At 43.6% G+C, this 15,322-nt stretch overlaps 1 protein-coding gene across 35 annotated transcripts in view; it reads right to left on the bottom strand.

The window, feature by feature from the left end:
- CAMK2D (calcium/calmodulin dependent protein kinase II delta) overlaps nucleotides 1-15,322 on the bottom strand; it is a 159,724-nt gene that overhangs the window by 44,854 nt on the left and 99,548 nt on the right. For 25 of the 35 annotated variants that reach the window (XM_063336316.1, XM_063336317.1, XM_063336319.1 and 22 more), the window contains 3 exons: nucleotides 14,312-14,377; nucleotides 11,618-11,690; nucleotides 5,862-5,964 (listed from right to left, as the gene is read on the bottom strand). In XM_063336316.1, the coding sequence (XP_063192386.1) occupies nucleotides 5,862-5,964; nucleotides 11,618-11,690; nucleotides 14,312-14,377 (242 nt within the window). Of the gene's footprint in view, nucleotides 1-5,861; nucleotides 5,965-10,616; nucleotides 10,690-11,617; nucleotides 11,691-14,311; nucleotides 14,378-15,322 lie in introns of all 35 variants that reach the window. The other 10 variants (XM_063336314.1, XM_063336318.1, XM_063336336.1 and 7 more) reach the window with 1 other exon arrangement.

The following is a 15,322-nucleotide window of genomic DNA, read 5'->3' as shown; positions in this document are numbered from 1 at the left end:
AGAAGTAACGATAAGAGGGAGCGGGTTCAAGCCGCAGCAGGGTAGGTTTAGCCTGGGCATTAGGAAAAAATTCTTCACAGAAAGTGGTCAGACACTGGAACAGGCTGCCCAGGGAGGTGGTGGAGTCGCCATCCCTGACTACGTTTAAGATTTGTTTAGATGTGGTGTTAAGGGGTATGGTGTAGGGGAGAACTTTGTAGAGTGGCGTTGATGGTTGGACTCGATGATCCCAAGGGTCTTTTCCAACCTAAATGATTCTACGATTCTATTGATAATGGGAATTCTTATGCAGACTTGGCACATCCCTTTCTGCCACCACGCCTGGAAGAGTCGAGAGGGCACCACACCACAAAGCTGCTGGTTCCCCATCTACTCCAGCACTCCACATTCATCAGCGGGGTCAAGAATCTGGTGACGATGCAACAGGGGAAGGTTTCTACAAAGACTACAAGATAGACGATGAAATTTCTTTGCCGACTTCTGCATTACCGTGAGCTGTAGCGAGACATCCAGTAGCGAGGGGCAACCACATCTGGTTCAGGGTCAAGGTCAAAAAAAGTTGGGAGAGTAGGGGGAGCGTGGGGAACATGAACTGAGTGGTCACCCTTGGAGATACTCATTGAAAGACAGAAAATGCACCCCACGCATGCCAAAGACTGTTACTGGTTTTGGTTTTTTTTTAATCATTAGCCTAATTTAGGCTATTTTAAGATAGCCCCAAACTATAAGAATGAAGACTGTAAACATGACTTGTGTGGGATTTCTGGGAGTCCATCAGCTGTCGGGAGAGTTACCACACACAGGGTACTTCCACTCACATTTACGGGGAACTACAAAACAGAGGGGCAGCTAAGCTGCAGTATCCTGACTATAAGGAGCATTTAAAGACCCCTGCTCAGTCTTACGGGAGGGCAGACGTCGGAGCGAACAACACGGAGGGCTGGATGTAAGAAAAGCTTACGTATGGAGAGGTGTCTCATTTAGAAGAAAAAAAGAAAAGTAAAAACACTGTTCAAATTCCTTCACGCAGAAGTGGAAACTCAATTCAGCCAATGCCAGACAGTGGCAAAGTAACATTCAGAGATGTTTGGGATCAGCTTTCAGAAGAGCACGACTGGCTACTCCTTAGTATGAAGGCCCCCCAGCTTAGGGCTCAGCCTTCGTACAACCTTTGCTGTTCGTATTTCGCACCATCTTTCCACAGCAAAACTCATTTCCGTGAAGTCATTCCACTTCTGGAAACCTCCTTACAGAAAGCATCTCTCAAGTAACCCAGCCTTTAAAATTTATATGCTCCTCATTCTTTATTCATCACCAGCAGTGCCGCTTTCTCTTAGGAGAAATGCAAAACGTAGGTATAAACGTAGACTTTTCTTAGGACACTATAAATGATAAAAACTTCATGACCAACAATATTCTGTACCATCTCAGTTAATACGGCTGCTCTTTCAAGCGTCTCTGCCTAAAATACCTGCTTGGGAATTCCTGAAAGGTGAGAATTTGGTGGCTTTCGGGAAGGACCACGCGTCATTTCTGAAAGACCACGCTGGATTCCACAAAACTCCTGAGAGACGGTGATAATGTATAAAGCGCGCAGCTACAGAAAAAGGAAGCCTTTGCCCCGCAGCTGGCAATCACTTCAGGGTGGGAGGAGGAAATGAAGGAACACATTCTGTATATTCGACTGAGAATAGAGCTAAAAGATTTTCATGAAAAATAAGCTTGTTTTTTGCAGTCTCCTGATAGGAGAGCTATGAATTGTTAAAGCGTCCTATCATACAGGAAACACATCTTAAGCTCCTTTGAGAAGCTGAAAAATACACGTTCGAAGTAGCTTTAAATAGAGCGATGTTTCGTATCTCTTCTGGGCTGCAGTGCTCTATTAATATTGCTGTTCGTTTTAAAGGGGAAATAAAGTTGTCTCAACTTTCAAACTTACCATTATTAATTATTATCCCGCAACAAAAATTTAAATTAAGTTTATGCGAAGATTACACACACGCTTCATGAATGGTGAGCACATCTCTTGAGTCAAACCTGGGCTGAAGGTTAGCTATAATTCAAGGCCGGGCTTGACGAGGCTCTGAGCGACCTGATCTAGCTGAAGATGTCCCTGCTGACCGCAGGGGGGTTGGACTAGATGACCTTTACAGGTCCCTTCCAACCCAACACATTCTACGATTCTATAATCCCACAACGTAAATTTAAATTGAGAGAGATGCATCTTAAACACCCAGCAGAAGAGATTACCGCTCTAAGATCTGCCCTGTGCTTTCACCAGGTCCTTGCTGGATTTACGGCCTCTCAGCACCCCTCATGCAAGGATTCCAAAATAAAACGGCAGAATAAACCACGTTAAACAGTCCGAGTTGTCTATTTTTGCTAACACGCCTCCCTTCGACTCAAGAATGAAAATTCGAGGGAGCAGTCTGGTGAGAAGACAGGGAGAAGGTGGCAGCAAGGGGGCACGAGCAAGCAGCTGGGAGTAAGGACAGGGCAGCAGCTTTCTCCTCCTGCACGGCTGGATCCAAAAGAGCAACTGCACACAACCTAAATTTAACGCAACGAGCGAACTAATACTGTGAAACTACTCAACTGACTGTAGCGGTGCGTATTTTAGTCCTAGTTGCAGGGCTGGACTTAAGATGAGATGCAACTAGGGCTAAATCCAGCTACCGGTGAGTTAACTGCAGCCCTTCCACCGACTTCAGCCGGGGGCAATGACTCACCTGCCGCGTTCCCAGTACATTAAACACCTGCTCCCAGGGTGGGGTGCTTCAGCCAAACCCTCCCAACGCTTTCTACAAACAGGCAAGGAACAGGTTTGTTTTACAAACCCGCGAACCGGGAAAGCGTTCCGTTGCACCCAGCCACACCGAGCTCTAGCCAGTCTCCCGCTGAGGCGTAGCCGTTGGGGTTCAGCAGGAAAGCGACCATCACACCAGAGGACTACACGCCAAAAAAAAAAAAAAGGGGGAAGAAAGAAAAAAAAAGGAAAAAAGAAGAAAAACATACTGATGCAGAGCTATAATTAGAATCAGAGCACACCATGAGTCACTAAGTGCTGCAGAATCCAGTGGAAAGCTGAAAAATCTTCTGGAATGAAGCAAGAGAAAGTTCATAACGTCGAGCACATCAGAGATGATATTTTGCCTTGTTAAAGCAGCCGTTAAGAAGATGAAGGCAGGCACTCGGACCGTTCCAGAAAGGTTTTGCAGAGGAAGTTCCAGAACCCACTAGCTTTATCGAATACCACAAATTAAAAAAAAAAAAAAAAAAAAAAAAAAAGAGCCACACGAGACTACTTTCTTTCTGTTACCTTGCTGCCAGCTTACCTCCTCCTTACATAAATATTTTGATGACATTCTGCTCCACCTCCTCTCTACCAAGTTCAGCGCGGCAGTCCTCACGATGCTACGAGTCTAAGCCAAGCACTTCGCAAGAACCAAATGACCAGAAATTAAAGCTCAAGGTTTTACAGGGAATTACACCCCCCCCCCCCCGGGCCTCGTGCACCACCTGCATCCATACGGATGTATCATCGGGAGAAAATACCCTCGAAGTGAAGTTCACCCTGCTGGTTTTTTCTTGAGATGCTTCCTGTTTACCTGATGTTTCTGCCGCTACAACAAATCACTTGTGCTTTGTCTTATGTCTGTTCCACTCCTTTTGTACTGGGCTATTTGTTAATGTGCGAGAACAATCTCCTCTGTCCTCTGTGGATTATTGAAATCCATTTAGATAAAGGCCGGGATTTAAAACAACAGGCTAGCTTATAAAGCTACCAACATATGTCCAACGGTACTGCCTGCGCATCCGCCCGTGGTTATATCCTAGCTTTCAAACACTCCAATCTCTCAACCCACGGCCTGCACAAAATCCTTTGTGCTTTTACCCTAAGCTTTGACAGCACGCTCGCAATCGCTTTGTTCAATTTTAAACCGCACTTTCTTAGCTGCCGTAAGTGAGAAGAGGCAGCTGCTATAAATATTTTATTCTGTATTTTTTCCTCCGGGGATTTACAATAGATTTTTGTCCCCGCGCTTCACGTCTGTTCCAAGAGGGTGGTACGAGAGATAGACGCGCCACGTTCGTACATGTCCTACTATTTAAAATGACCTGTATTAAATCTTTTTCACCATTTGCCTTTGGCTATCTGTTACTGTAACAAAGAACCTGCAATTAGCATATTTTCTTTTTAATTAAGAAAAAAAAAAAAAGGAATACTTTAGTGGAACGGGAGAGAAGTGCATAATATTGAACTCAATACCCCCCCATCGTCTTCTCATAACCTGAGGCGGAGCATTGTACAGGACGCTAAGATACATTCCAGGTATCAATCCTGGTTTGCACCATCAATTGCCACCGTCAGGAAGGCAGACGCGTTCCCTTTCCAACATTTCACGAGCAAGTCTGAAGCACAGAACGCGCTCACAAGCACACAGGGAGTTTGCTTCCACGCTCCCACACATCTTTGTCGCCTTCACCATCAAGCAAGCGTACTCTTGCTCTCTTCCAGATGAAGACGGTGTTTTCAACACCACTAAGGTGGCTGAGAAACTCCAGTCCCAACCTCAGATGATGTTCGTAAGCTGTGGATAAGACAACCTTTTCCAGACTATCCTGCAAGGTTCCAGATGCTTTTAACCACCCTTTACCTTCCTGGGTTTACGCTCTCCATGATCTACTATGTGAGGTGCTTAACATATTGATGGTTGTACTTTTTTAATAAGCCGTCTTATTTTGACTTCAGTGCGTCAAAGAACAGTTTTATCAACTTTTACTTGCAGGTGTGAAGGGGGCAGCCACCTCTAGGACAGCAATACAAAGAGCTGGGACAGACAGCTTGTACGGTCACGGGAAGCTCTGGATGTGGACGATCGTCACAGCCTCAGGTACTCAACCTCCCCCTTTTTTTTTTCCATTCAAGTCACATTCCGAAGTGCTTCAGAATTAAGTTTTCAGACCTTTCAAGGTGACAGACAATTGTTCAGACAAAATGCCTGGACGACTGGGCAGGCAGAGTCAGCAGTATTAACCTACGCTCTTACTCCTCGGTCACCCAAGCAACCTGACTGGAAACCACCCATCTCCCTCCCAGGCCCCGCAGCCGTGTTTCCTTCCTCTAGATACACAAGGGAAACCGGGGGAAAAGGGGTTTGCGTGCACCCACGTCAAACTTACAGCCTGACAAAAGCCAGGACAAACCAGGAATCAGAAAACCTCAGTTTCCGGGTCAAGAAATGTCAACGTCACTGCAAAAGGAACATTTGTAAAGCTGTATTTACTAGAAGCACTAATTAAAAAACCCTCTCCCCTCCATCCTGCCCTGTACCAGTACTGCTGCGCTGCCAAAATCCCCAGTATGAACACAGCCGTGCCAACAGAAGAGACTTTTGCCAATTTATTTTACGTCCTTTGGCAAAGTGATTTACCTTTGCCCGTGAAGAGGAGGCTACGAGGCAGAGCCACTTCTCGGCTAAGCGAGCGCTGAGATTTGGAAACGTAGCCTCAGGTCATTTCTGAAGCCTTGGGGGATTTTTATTTGGTTGGTTGGTTGTTTCCCCCCTCCTCCTTTTTTTTTTTTCCTTTTTATTTTTTTTCTTTTTTTTTAAGCACCTAAGGTCTGCTGCCAAGCTCTGTTCACTTCAGTGAGAATTACAGATAACATTCTTCCTGGAGAAAAAGGTCTAAAGTGTAGTCAGCTGGAGAGACTGAACTATGAACAAAATACCCCTTAAAGCTACATATCAAGTAGTCACACGGCTGCGTGTTTTACCCTAGGGTGCGAGCTGGGCGTTTTGGGAGGCTTAACAGCTAGGCTGAATAAACGGTGAGAAAAAACCCAAATATTTACTTACCAAACCAAGCCTGTTGTTCTCCTTGGACTTCTATAGCCAATCCAAAGTCCGCCAGTTTTACTGCTGCTCCCTTGGATTTGCTAGCTAAAAGTAAGTTCTCAGGCTTTATTCAGAGAGAGAAAAAAATTGAGATGAAAAGATAAGTAAATATATTTTAGACAGGTTTTCACTTTTTTTTTTAGTTACGGTAGTCTGGAAAAGAACAAATACTTAGAGGAGTGGAAAAGAGGAAAAAAAAAAAAAAAACCCACGCGTTTCTTTTAATTCCTATTTGGAAAGAACCACCAGGCCTGAAAAGAGCCTTCACGATCCCACGACAGCAAGAGTAAGGACAACGTGCGGATCTACTAGATCATACGGAACTGCGACGCCTCCTCGCGTGATAGGACAATTCGGAGACTCCTAAGAGCTCATTACCCGAAAAATGCTGCAGAAACCCCCCCCCCCCAAAAGACAGCTATTCTTTGATTCCTTGTCTAACTTAGGTGGTTTGCAGGATTAGGCAGCTGTAACTGTCAAACATAAATATGTTTTGCATGACAGCTTAACAATAACAGACACATTATTATATTTGTATTTAGAGGGCAGGTGTATTTACATTGCAAACCTTTCAGCATGCCCACGTTTGTGCTTGCAGAAGTTCCCACTTTGCCTTTTTTTTCTTTTTTTTTTTTTTTTTTAGGGTATGTTGGTCACGTCTGAAATCAAATGCTATGGTAGGCGCACACAATTAAAGGCTCTGAACGAGTAACGGTGTTCATTCTATTGTTCGTAATGTATCCTCTTAACTTCATTTAGCAAATACATCAAATGCAAAGCATCCGAAGAGAGCTTCATTCCATGAACCTTGATTTTTTTCTTTTAAAAAAACAACTTACAAAATACTGTAGAATTCAACAGATTATTTCAGAGAACTGCGACCTCTGTACTATTTTCTTGTCCTTCCTTTCTTTTCTACCTCCGTTGTTTTTAAGAAAGGTTTTGTTCTACGTTTACATCATAACAAAACCTCACTTCCAAGGGTGTTGCTGCGACTTTTCCAGAAGCAATTTCTGGAGGGATCTATCACAAGGAAATTCACTATATCCGGTCTGGCACTGGGGACCCAATCCTGCAAACTCTTAAATCCGTATTTCCTTTTGAACCCAGCAGCAATCATATAGGTTTTCCAAGGGACTATTTATGCGATGAGAGTTAATCCCACGCAGGTACTGAGCCTGGAAACAATTCAGATCGTAAGCTTCTTTCAGCAACGGCTATCTTGAATACATCTGTCAAGTATCCAGCCGAATACGCCTGAGCCTAATTAAGACCTCAACCACTGTGATACTTCTATTTATTAACAACACAACTGGCCCTGGCCAACTCTAAAGGTGATTTTTCCCCCTCTCACCAAACCGTAAAGGACCATTTCGCAGCAGTTTACACACCCCATTCTCTCACGCCGCTTGTCATTTAACCACACTAATTTCAACATACGGTCGCATAGTTCTTGAAGGTTTCCCACCCGAGTGAGAGAAGTTTACGGTAACGACTTCCTGGAACGCACTCCTTATGTAAACCACTTGAAGCAATGGATGATCCCGTTTGGTTGTGACCTTCAGCAAGCCCAAAGCAGCCAAACGCCTCACCCTCGCGGCGGAAAACGCAAGCTCTAACCCACCAGGCGCAAACCACTTCGCCACACATGAGTCCGGTCAAAACAGTCGTTTTTCTGGGTTCTGCCGCTGGGTTGTTGTTTTTTTTTTTTTTTTTCCCTTGGGTATTTTCTTTCAGAATTCCATTACTCATCTTTACTCCGCCGATCAAAGCGCTCTGCAGAAATACCGTTCTATAGGTGACTATATTTCAAGAGAAGCTGAAGCAGATTTCCCAATTTACTCCTGTGCCAAAGCCACCACCAGCCTTTTGGGCAAGGTTGTGTGGGACTATGCGCTTAAACAACACGCGGCTGTCATTTCAGGCTGACGAGAGGCGTACTAGATAATTACCATGCATTAACTTCGAATGACGGCAATTACTTGGAAAACATTAACAGCCCAGCGTGGGCCACTCGGGACTCGTACTTTGGCTTCAGGAGTGTCACCTTGCGTCACCGGTAGCCTGGCTGCAGTCAAGCATGTAGAATGGCAGCGTTAACTACTAAAATTACTTACAAATAAATTAAGATGTTTTATGTGTTATTTTTCCAAAGGTCTTTCATTCTTAGAGCTCAAGTCTACGTCTCTGTGCATTTTTCCTTGAATATCACCAGAGCATCTGCTTTTGGGGTGGGGGGGAACGCAAGGGGGTCATATTCACAGAGTTTCACAAAAGCAGCGATGCTGCTGACTGCCAAAAACTGGAATTCCTACAGGGAAGTGCACTTTTACCATCTGGTAAAGCCAGACTGCCACTAACAAGTTAGTTTTTTTCTGGATCTAGGACCCGCCACCGCTCTGACTTATACCAAGGGCTACAAAGAGAGCAGCGACAAGCACTTCTGCGGGCCAGAAGAGGCTGCAAAGGCTCCTCTCTGTTTTCTACTAAATTAGGCTAAAAAAATATGAGACTGTCCAAAATCTCCTCCTCTTGTTGCCCTCCCCGCCCCCAAAAATGCCATCAAATTGTGGTCTGAGTTATGGGAATGAAAAACCCATCAAGTTTTGCAGCTGAAGGATCCATGCCAGGCCATAACCATCTTCTACACGTCTTGTAGTCCTGGGTCTTGGAACTCGGCATCTTCTTTTTGGCACAGAGAGTTCTGCTGGGATTTCACCACAGTCTTTCTCATCATACTTTGGTGTTTTTTTTTCTTTTGCCACAAAGTAGTAACTGAAGAAGGATGGTTTTCTGCGCCCTGAAGTTTTCACTTTCAGAAACGAAACTGGGTGCTACAGCTTGGCAGAAATGCTTTTTCTCACACTGTTTTTCCGATTCATCCTGGATTTGCCAGGGTAAGAAACCCACACGGGGTTTGGAGCAGGGAACAGCTGGATTGAATGCATTTCCATAGAAAAAGTTATTTTGCATGAATGTATGAAAAGTCCTAGAAAGCTTTCCCTTATTCTTTCAGCTTGTATGGCTACAATCCTTCTTTTCAACTCCTTTTCACGCTAGAAGCACAGTACGGCACGTACGGTGAGGACCGGAATCGCTGGAGCAGCTGGACAAATCTGACATCCTTTCATTTAAACGTGTTCCGTCTTATCCGGCTGCCACACAAGATTTATGGGTTGGATAGAGACCCGTCAGTCTCCTGTCGTACAACCGTGACACGGGAAAATCCAGGAGCGCAGAACGGGTAGAGAATTTTGGGTACGTGTCTTTGAAATCCATCACGCTCGCTGAGCTTTCGGAGCGTAACTCTTGATGTTCCTCTAGGACAACAACAGAGACTTTATAAATCCAGACAATAACGCCTGTTTGTTTCGGAGGGCAGGACAGCAAGAAAGATGACGGCATTCTGATTCCAATGTTATTACTAATGATAGCCACTAGGAAAACTCCTATCCGGGGAGGAAATTCCCACTCCCCATAACTCATGCAGAATGGAAAATAAGAGCCAAGGAAGCCGTGCCAGAAGGAATTAGCGTGTTTCACTACCTTAGCCCACCTGCCATTTTTTCTCTGCCTTCGTAGAGGATGTGGGATTTCAGATAGTGCACTTCCATTTGCAGTCAACTTCCGAAATCAACTTCCATTTGATTTCTACATAAAAATCTTTTACTCAAGGATCTTGAAGCCCAAATGCACAAATTAAGTCCTCTCCCTTATCTACAAGGCTAGTTTACTACCAGCTTTGAGACAGACCTGTCTCTCCGGGTTTCCCAGCAAAAGAAAGCGATTTTTTACTTGTTTCTTTCCATGCCAACATGCTTTCAACGCAGAGCGTTTCTGCAGCAGACGGCTCCAGCCATTTGGAGATATGGACATGGTTAAGAAAGACATAACGTTCTTCTCAAGAGTTTGCTTTCTGAAGTGTCTATCCCAACGCTACCGTTCATCCAGAAGGAACTTGACTCTTCAGGTGATCACGGCGAGACGACTTGAAATTCCCGCTTCCTAAAGCTATTCCGTAGCCCAGCCATCATCTGGAGGAGAGAGAGGTCTTCGTGCCAGCACTCTCCCAGCGGCTGGCCTTGTGCCACTAAAACGCGTGACATGCAAACGCTAGCGTGCTTCCCAGAAGCACTCCGAGTTACGCTGGTGAGAGACGGAAAGCTCCCCCCACACCCTGCCCCAATAGCTCTGGACGACAAGAGAGGCAGATCGTGTATTCAATGAATACACCGAATGCTCGAAAAGCAACTCCTGTTCTCCCTTGGTGCTGACAACGGTTGGACTTGGTGATCTCAAAGGGCTCTTCCAGCCAAACCCAAAACGATTCTATGAACTCGATGATCTCAAAGGTCCCTTCCAACCTGGACGATTCTACGATTCTATGACAAGAGGTGCCAGCGGACTCTGGTGGCTGGACAATAAGGTATTGACAAGCCTGTAGTAGATTTTTCTCCAGTGAATGCCAGTGGGTCGTTCTTGTGCATAGGTGAAGCGAAGTTAAAAAAAAAAATTAAAAAGGGAAAAAAAAAGAAAACATGGGCGAAAAAAGGAAAAAAGGGAGGGGAAAAGGAAAAAAAAAAAAAAGAAAAAAAGGGAAAAAACAGGGGAAAAGGAAAAGCGTTTACATTTCCACCGGCCAAGGCTCTGTTTGGCTAGGGTTTGCTGCTCTCCGCTGTGGCTGGGGAGCGCTCGGCGGGGCAGCAGCACACTCACCTTGAGGTCGCGATGGACTACGCCCATCTGATGGCAGTGGAGCACAGCCTCCAGGATCTGCTGAATGCAATGACTGCATGCAAAGACCAGGGGCGCGGGTTAGTGCCCAGCGTGCGCTGCCCGCCCGCACGCCCACAGCCCGGCGTGGGGCCGGTGGCGGCGGTGACGGTGGGGACCGGGGCCGGGTGGGCACCGCGCTCCCCGCACCGCACCGCGCCGCCCCGCGCCGCTCAGAGCACGACGGCCTCAGGCTGAGGGCCCCCGCCACGGAGACCTGCTTTTTTTGGGTTTTAATTTGGTATTATTATTTTTTACATTTTTTTGTTGCTGTTGGAAAAGCGTACGAATTTTGCCAATAATTCGTCCATGGGGTCGTATTAAATATATGGCATCCTCTGTACTTTTTCCTCCTTTACTCGGAGGAGTCAGAAATTCCAGTGGCCATTGAGGTAACAAAAAAAAACCCCGACCCCACTCCAAGCGAGGTGTTTTAAGGTAAATGGTTAACTTCTCGCCGTCCAATTTAGCCAGCAATTAGCATCACTTGCCTGAGGGTTCGTCATACTCTAACGCAGCAGTGTGCGACCGGTTTGTTCTGCGACTGCAGCCCAGGGTCTCAGAACAGAAGTGGCGTTTAAATCTGCAAGCTGACATACATCACAGCCAAAGTTCACCTCCATGTGCATACACAGCGATACATGGACAGCCGTTAAGAGAACACCAGACACGTTCGACAGCATGGGATAAATCCAGCGCCTTGGAAGGAGACAGTATTTTTTGGCAACCATTCCCCCTTTTGCCATGATGTATATTAGGCCTGTAGACTTGCAAACTGGAAAGAGGCGTCATGCATTATTTCGTTCGTCTTAAAGAGTTGTTTTTGTGGGTGAGTAGGATAAGGCAAGGGAACATCGCAGACAACCCACCCTCTGCCCCTACCCAGCAGAAAAAAGAAAATCCCCAAAACTCTTATATCCAATTGATGGGCACCAGATACTGACCTTCAGGTCTCTGTGAACTATGCCATTTAGATGACAATGATTAACACTTTCTAGAATCTGCTGTATACAATGACTGCAAAGATACAAGGGCAGAATGGGAGGGAGAACATTTTAAAGGCACATAATCACATTAAATACGAAATAAAATAAAACTTAAAAAAAAAATAATATAAAGAACAAAACCAATTTTACACCTCCTGACAAGTCTTGATTGCACGTTGAACTGGAACAAAACCATGTTGAATATAGAGATATTTCCAGCTCTAACACAGCCAAAAAACAAAGCAAAACAAACAAAAAAAAAACCAAAACCAAACCAAAAAAGACGTTTAAGGTGGAACATACGACACCTATGAGACAGAATCATTAGATTGCATTCTCATTCAGCAGTACGGAAGCTTTTTCCAGTTTCCAAAAACTGCTATAGGAAAAACAAAGTGGAGGCAATAAAACAAATAATGATATGTTTTGGTTTTTTTTTTTTTTTAAATTTTTACAGTGAAGTTAACATTATAACACGTGCTGAAACAAGAAAATGCTCAGAGATGAGATGATATACGGACAACAAATGAAACAAAAAAAAGTCAAAAGCTAAGGAAAAGCAAAACATTTCTCATGTTGCATCTAATGGTTTCTTAAAACCCAGTAGTAGAATAAAGCCCAGTCATTCAAAAAGGTGGCATGCATTTTCATTTAAAGTATCGTCAAGCGCTAGTTCAGTTAGGAGTCACTCATGAAATGGGAATCTACATTAAAAATGTAGACAAATGTTTTATTTCGGTGCTTTAAATAATTCAATTAGCACCTATTTTTCCATGCCCAGGTTTGCAAGTTTTGGCCAGCCTAGGATGCCCAAAAGCACGACTGAAATATTCATCTTTTAGAGCACTGGAACTTTTTCACATGTTTTTCAGCACCACAAGAGCTTGTAACGTTCTTTTTTTAAAGATATCCTTGTGGCAGAAGTCGGCGACTGTACGTAACACACAGCAGTCAAGGGCCAAGGATTATGATACTGCTCATCCAGAACTTTTTGACCATGGAATTCAGAAGGAATGGTCATGAATCAGTAACTGGAGCCCAAGCCTGGAAACCCTTTCTTACGCGAGTAGTTGACGACTCTCTGAACCGGACTGCCTGTACGAGTAGCGACCACTTGCGTGAGTAAGGGCTTGCAGGAGCAGACCAGTGTTACAGTCCGAGGATATGCATCTATAAAGTCCATCGACTATTTCTATAGGGATACACACACAGGCACTATAGATATAGATATAAATATATATATATATCCACACACACACACGCCCATGAATATATATATATATAAAAATACAAAGATGCAGGACAGCTAGATATTTCACTTATCTGGTCGAGTTTTTACTGAATATATAGAATGCATATATATACACACACACACACATATATATATATCTCCTCTCTCTCTATATATGCATAGCCTCTTCCAATATGTCATAATGCTAGAACAGAAAAAAATCATTGCAATTTTTCCTTTTAAATCACAAGTACCTTAAAAACACACAATGACACCGTATGCTGGCCTTTGGCATCAATATTAGAAATTTTGCTTGAATCACAGCAGGCCAAAAATCATTCAAAAATTTTTTAGACGTGGCTCCTCTACCCTCCACCTCACCTAAAGAACTAATTTTGTTTTCTCTTCTACAGCGTGTTGCTATGTGCTGTTCCACATTTGAAGGCTTAAAGTAATGATGTTTCTACCGTTCCCACAGAAATCAGTAAGAGCAATAAACAGTGGAGTCCTCCCAATAATCAGAGTAACTTCTCGTTTGTTCTCTACCACTGTTGTTAGGGTCACTTAATGCTTTCCAGTCATCTGCCAACTAATTCCAAATGTAAAGGAATAAGCGAAAATTGTATGTATTAAATAAATATCAATGGCGGTGTGTGACTGAACACACAAAAACATGAGGCTTCTTTCGATTTGCTTTGAGATAAATTTTCCATCAAGAGTATAGCGGTAGAACATATTTCCTTTAAAGTAATCGACCGCAATGTTTAATATTGATAATTATATGAGAATATTTAAGATTTATTATTTTATGAAGGCAAACAGATTCCGAGACAGAAAATTGGTCCCGATACTTTATTTTAGCACGCAAATTATAATAATTGTCAACTTATTCTTCAAGTTTTTCAACAAGCACTTGCAGAAAATTGCTAGAGATTTCAAATTTGAGCTCAGACTATGAGATGCACAGTATGATTGCTTATTGATGAAACACAACAAAAATATTTAAATACGAAAAGGAAATTAGTACTTCTGGACTGAGAACAAAAATGATACTTAAAGCAAAATTCTTTCAAGACCAACATATATTTCAAACTTTGTTCAGCATCCCTAGATGAGACAGCTGAAATGCCATGTCCAGTCTGTAGAGGAGAAAACCGGGTAAGATTTTAATAACTTCACAAGTTTACAAAGATTTTAACAAACTGAGATCCAATTTCGGCTTTTTCAGATCAGCAGACATCAAGACTTCACGCGAGTTCTCCACCACGCAGTTGTGAGCTCAAAACGCCAAACTGCCCTTCCAAGTCTAGGAGAACTCTAGCAGAAATTTGGGCTACTGAAACTGATGCCAAACACCATGAGATATTTAAGTAACTATCCTAGAAGTATTAAAGGCAACATTAGAAAAACAAACGACTTACCTGGCATCTGCTTCACTATAATATTCTCTTGCAACTATATCTTCAAACAATTCACCACCAGTGACTCTGTTTAAAAAAAAAAAAAAAAATCAAGATGGGAAAGGAGATTTCAGAAGTGAAAAAGTGCACCTTCAATTAACTTGACAGGGAGAATTCAGAGAGGAATAACTGAAATATCTGTACAGAAATGCAAGAGGTCTTGACCAGCAAGGCAAAGGAACTAAAGTCCATCCGAATCCTTACATGAATAAAATGGACGCGGTGGAAGAGCAATCTTAACTAGAAAATAAAAGCAAAGAGCAGCAGCTTACTGGGCAAGATGCCATGCATCTGTTAAGGATGTCAAGAGCAAGCAGTAAAACAAGAATAAAGGGAACTGACCGGCAAGGGAAACTGTGGCTGAAGGATAAATTGAGAACTGCAATGTGAGAGAGATGCAAGAAAGGCGAATATAATGATGCTCAAGAGGGAAAAGGGTCTTTTAAGTGTAGGTCAAACAGAGGTGTACCCATGGGCCAGAGTGGTTTGCTTTTTGCGCTTTCGCTAGAAATAGCATCACTGAGTTGGAAGGAGAGTATCAGTAGAAGCAGGTGCCTTAATCAGTTTAATGGCAGGCTCTTTTCCTCAAAAATGTTCAGTTATCTTTCTCGAGAAAGTAGGAATAGTTCAGTGAAAGTGCCACTTAAAATGATTCAAGAGGCATTAATAGTACGAGGGAAGAACTGTACGATCCAGAGGAGCAGCAGCAGAAGCGGCTGTGCGTGGTTGCGTACTTAGGATTTCATCGTACAACCAGCGGTTTAATCGTAGGAAGTGGTTAAAAAGAAATAAAACCGTGTTGGTATAACCCAAAGATGACAGTCCAGAATGAGTCACCAGCAGGACGCTGCCACAGTCTTGGAATGGATTTGAAAGAGGGTGACAGCAACGTCCTTACGTACAGCAGTAAAATCCCTCCTTGTATCGTATTCAGTTCTGGTCGCTCACGTTCAGAAAAGGGAACCGAAACAG

Source organism: Chroicocephalus ridibundus, chromosome 5, assembly GCF_963924245.1.
Source record: "Chroicocephalus ridibundus chromosome 5, bChrRid1.1, whole genome shotgun sequence".
Lineage (NCBI taxonomy): Eukaryota > Metazoa > Chordata > Aves > Charadriiformes > Laridae > Chroicocephalus > Chroicocephalus ridibundus.
This window is presented reverse-complemented; position numbering and strand designations above follow the sequence as displayed.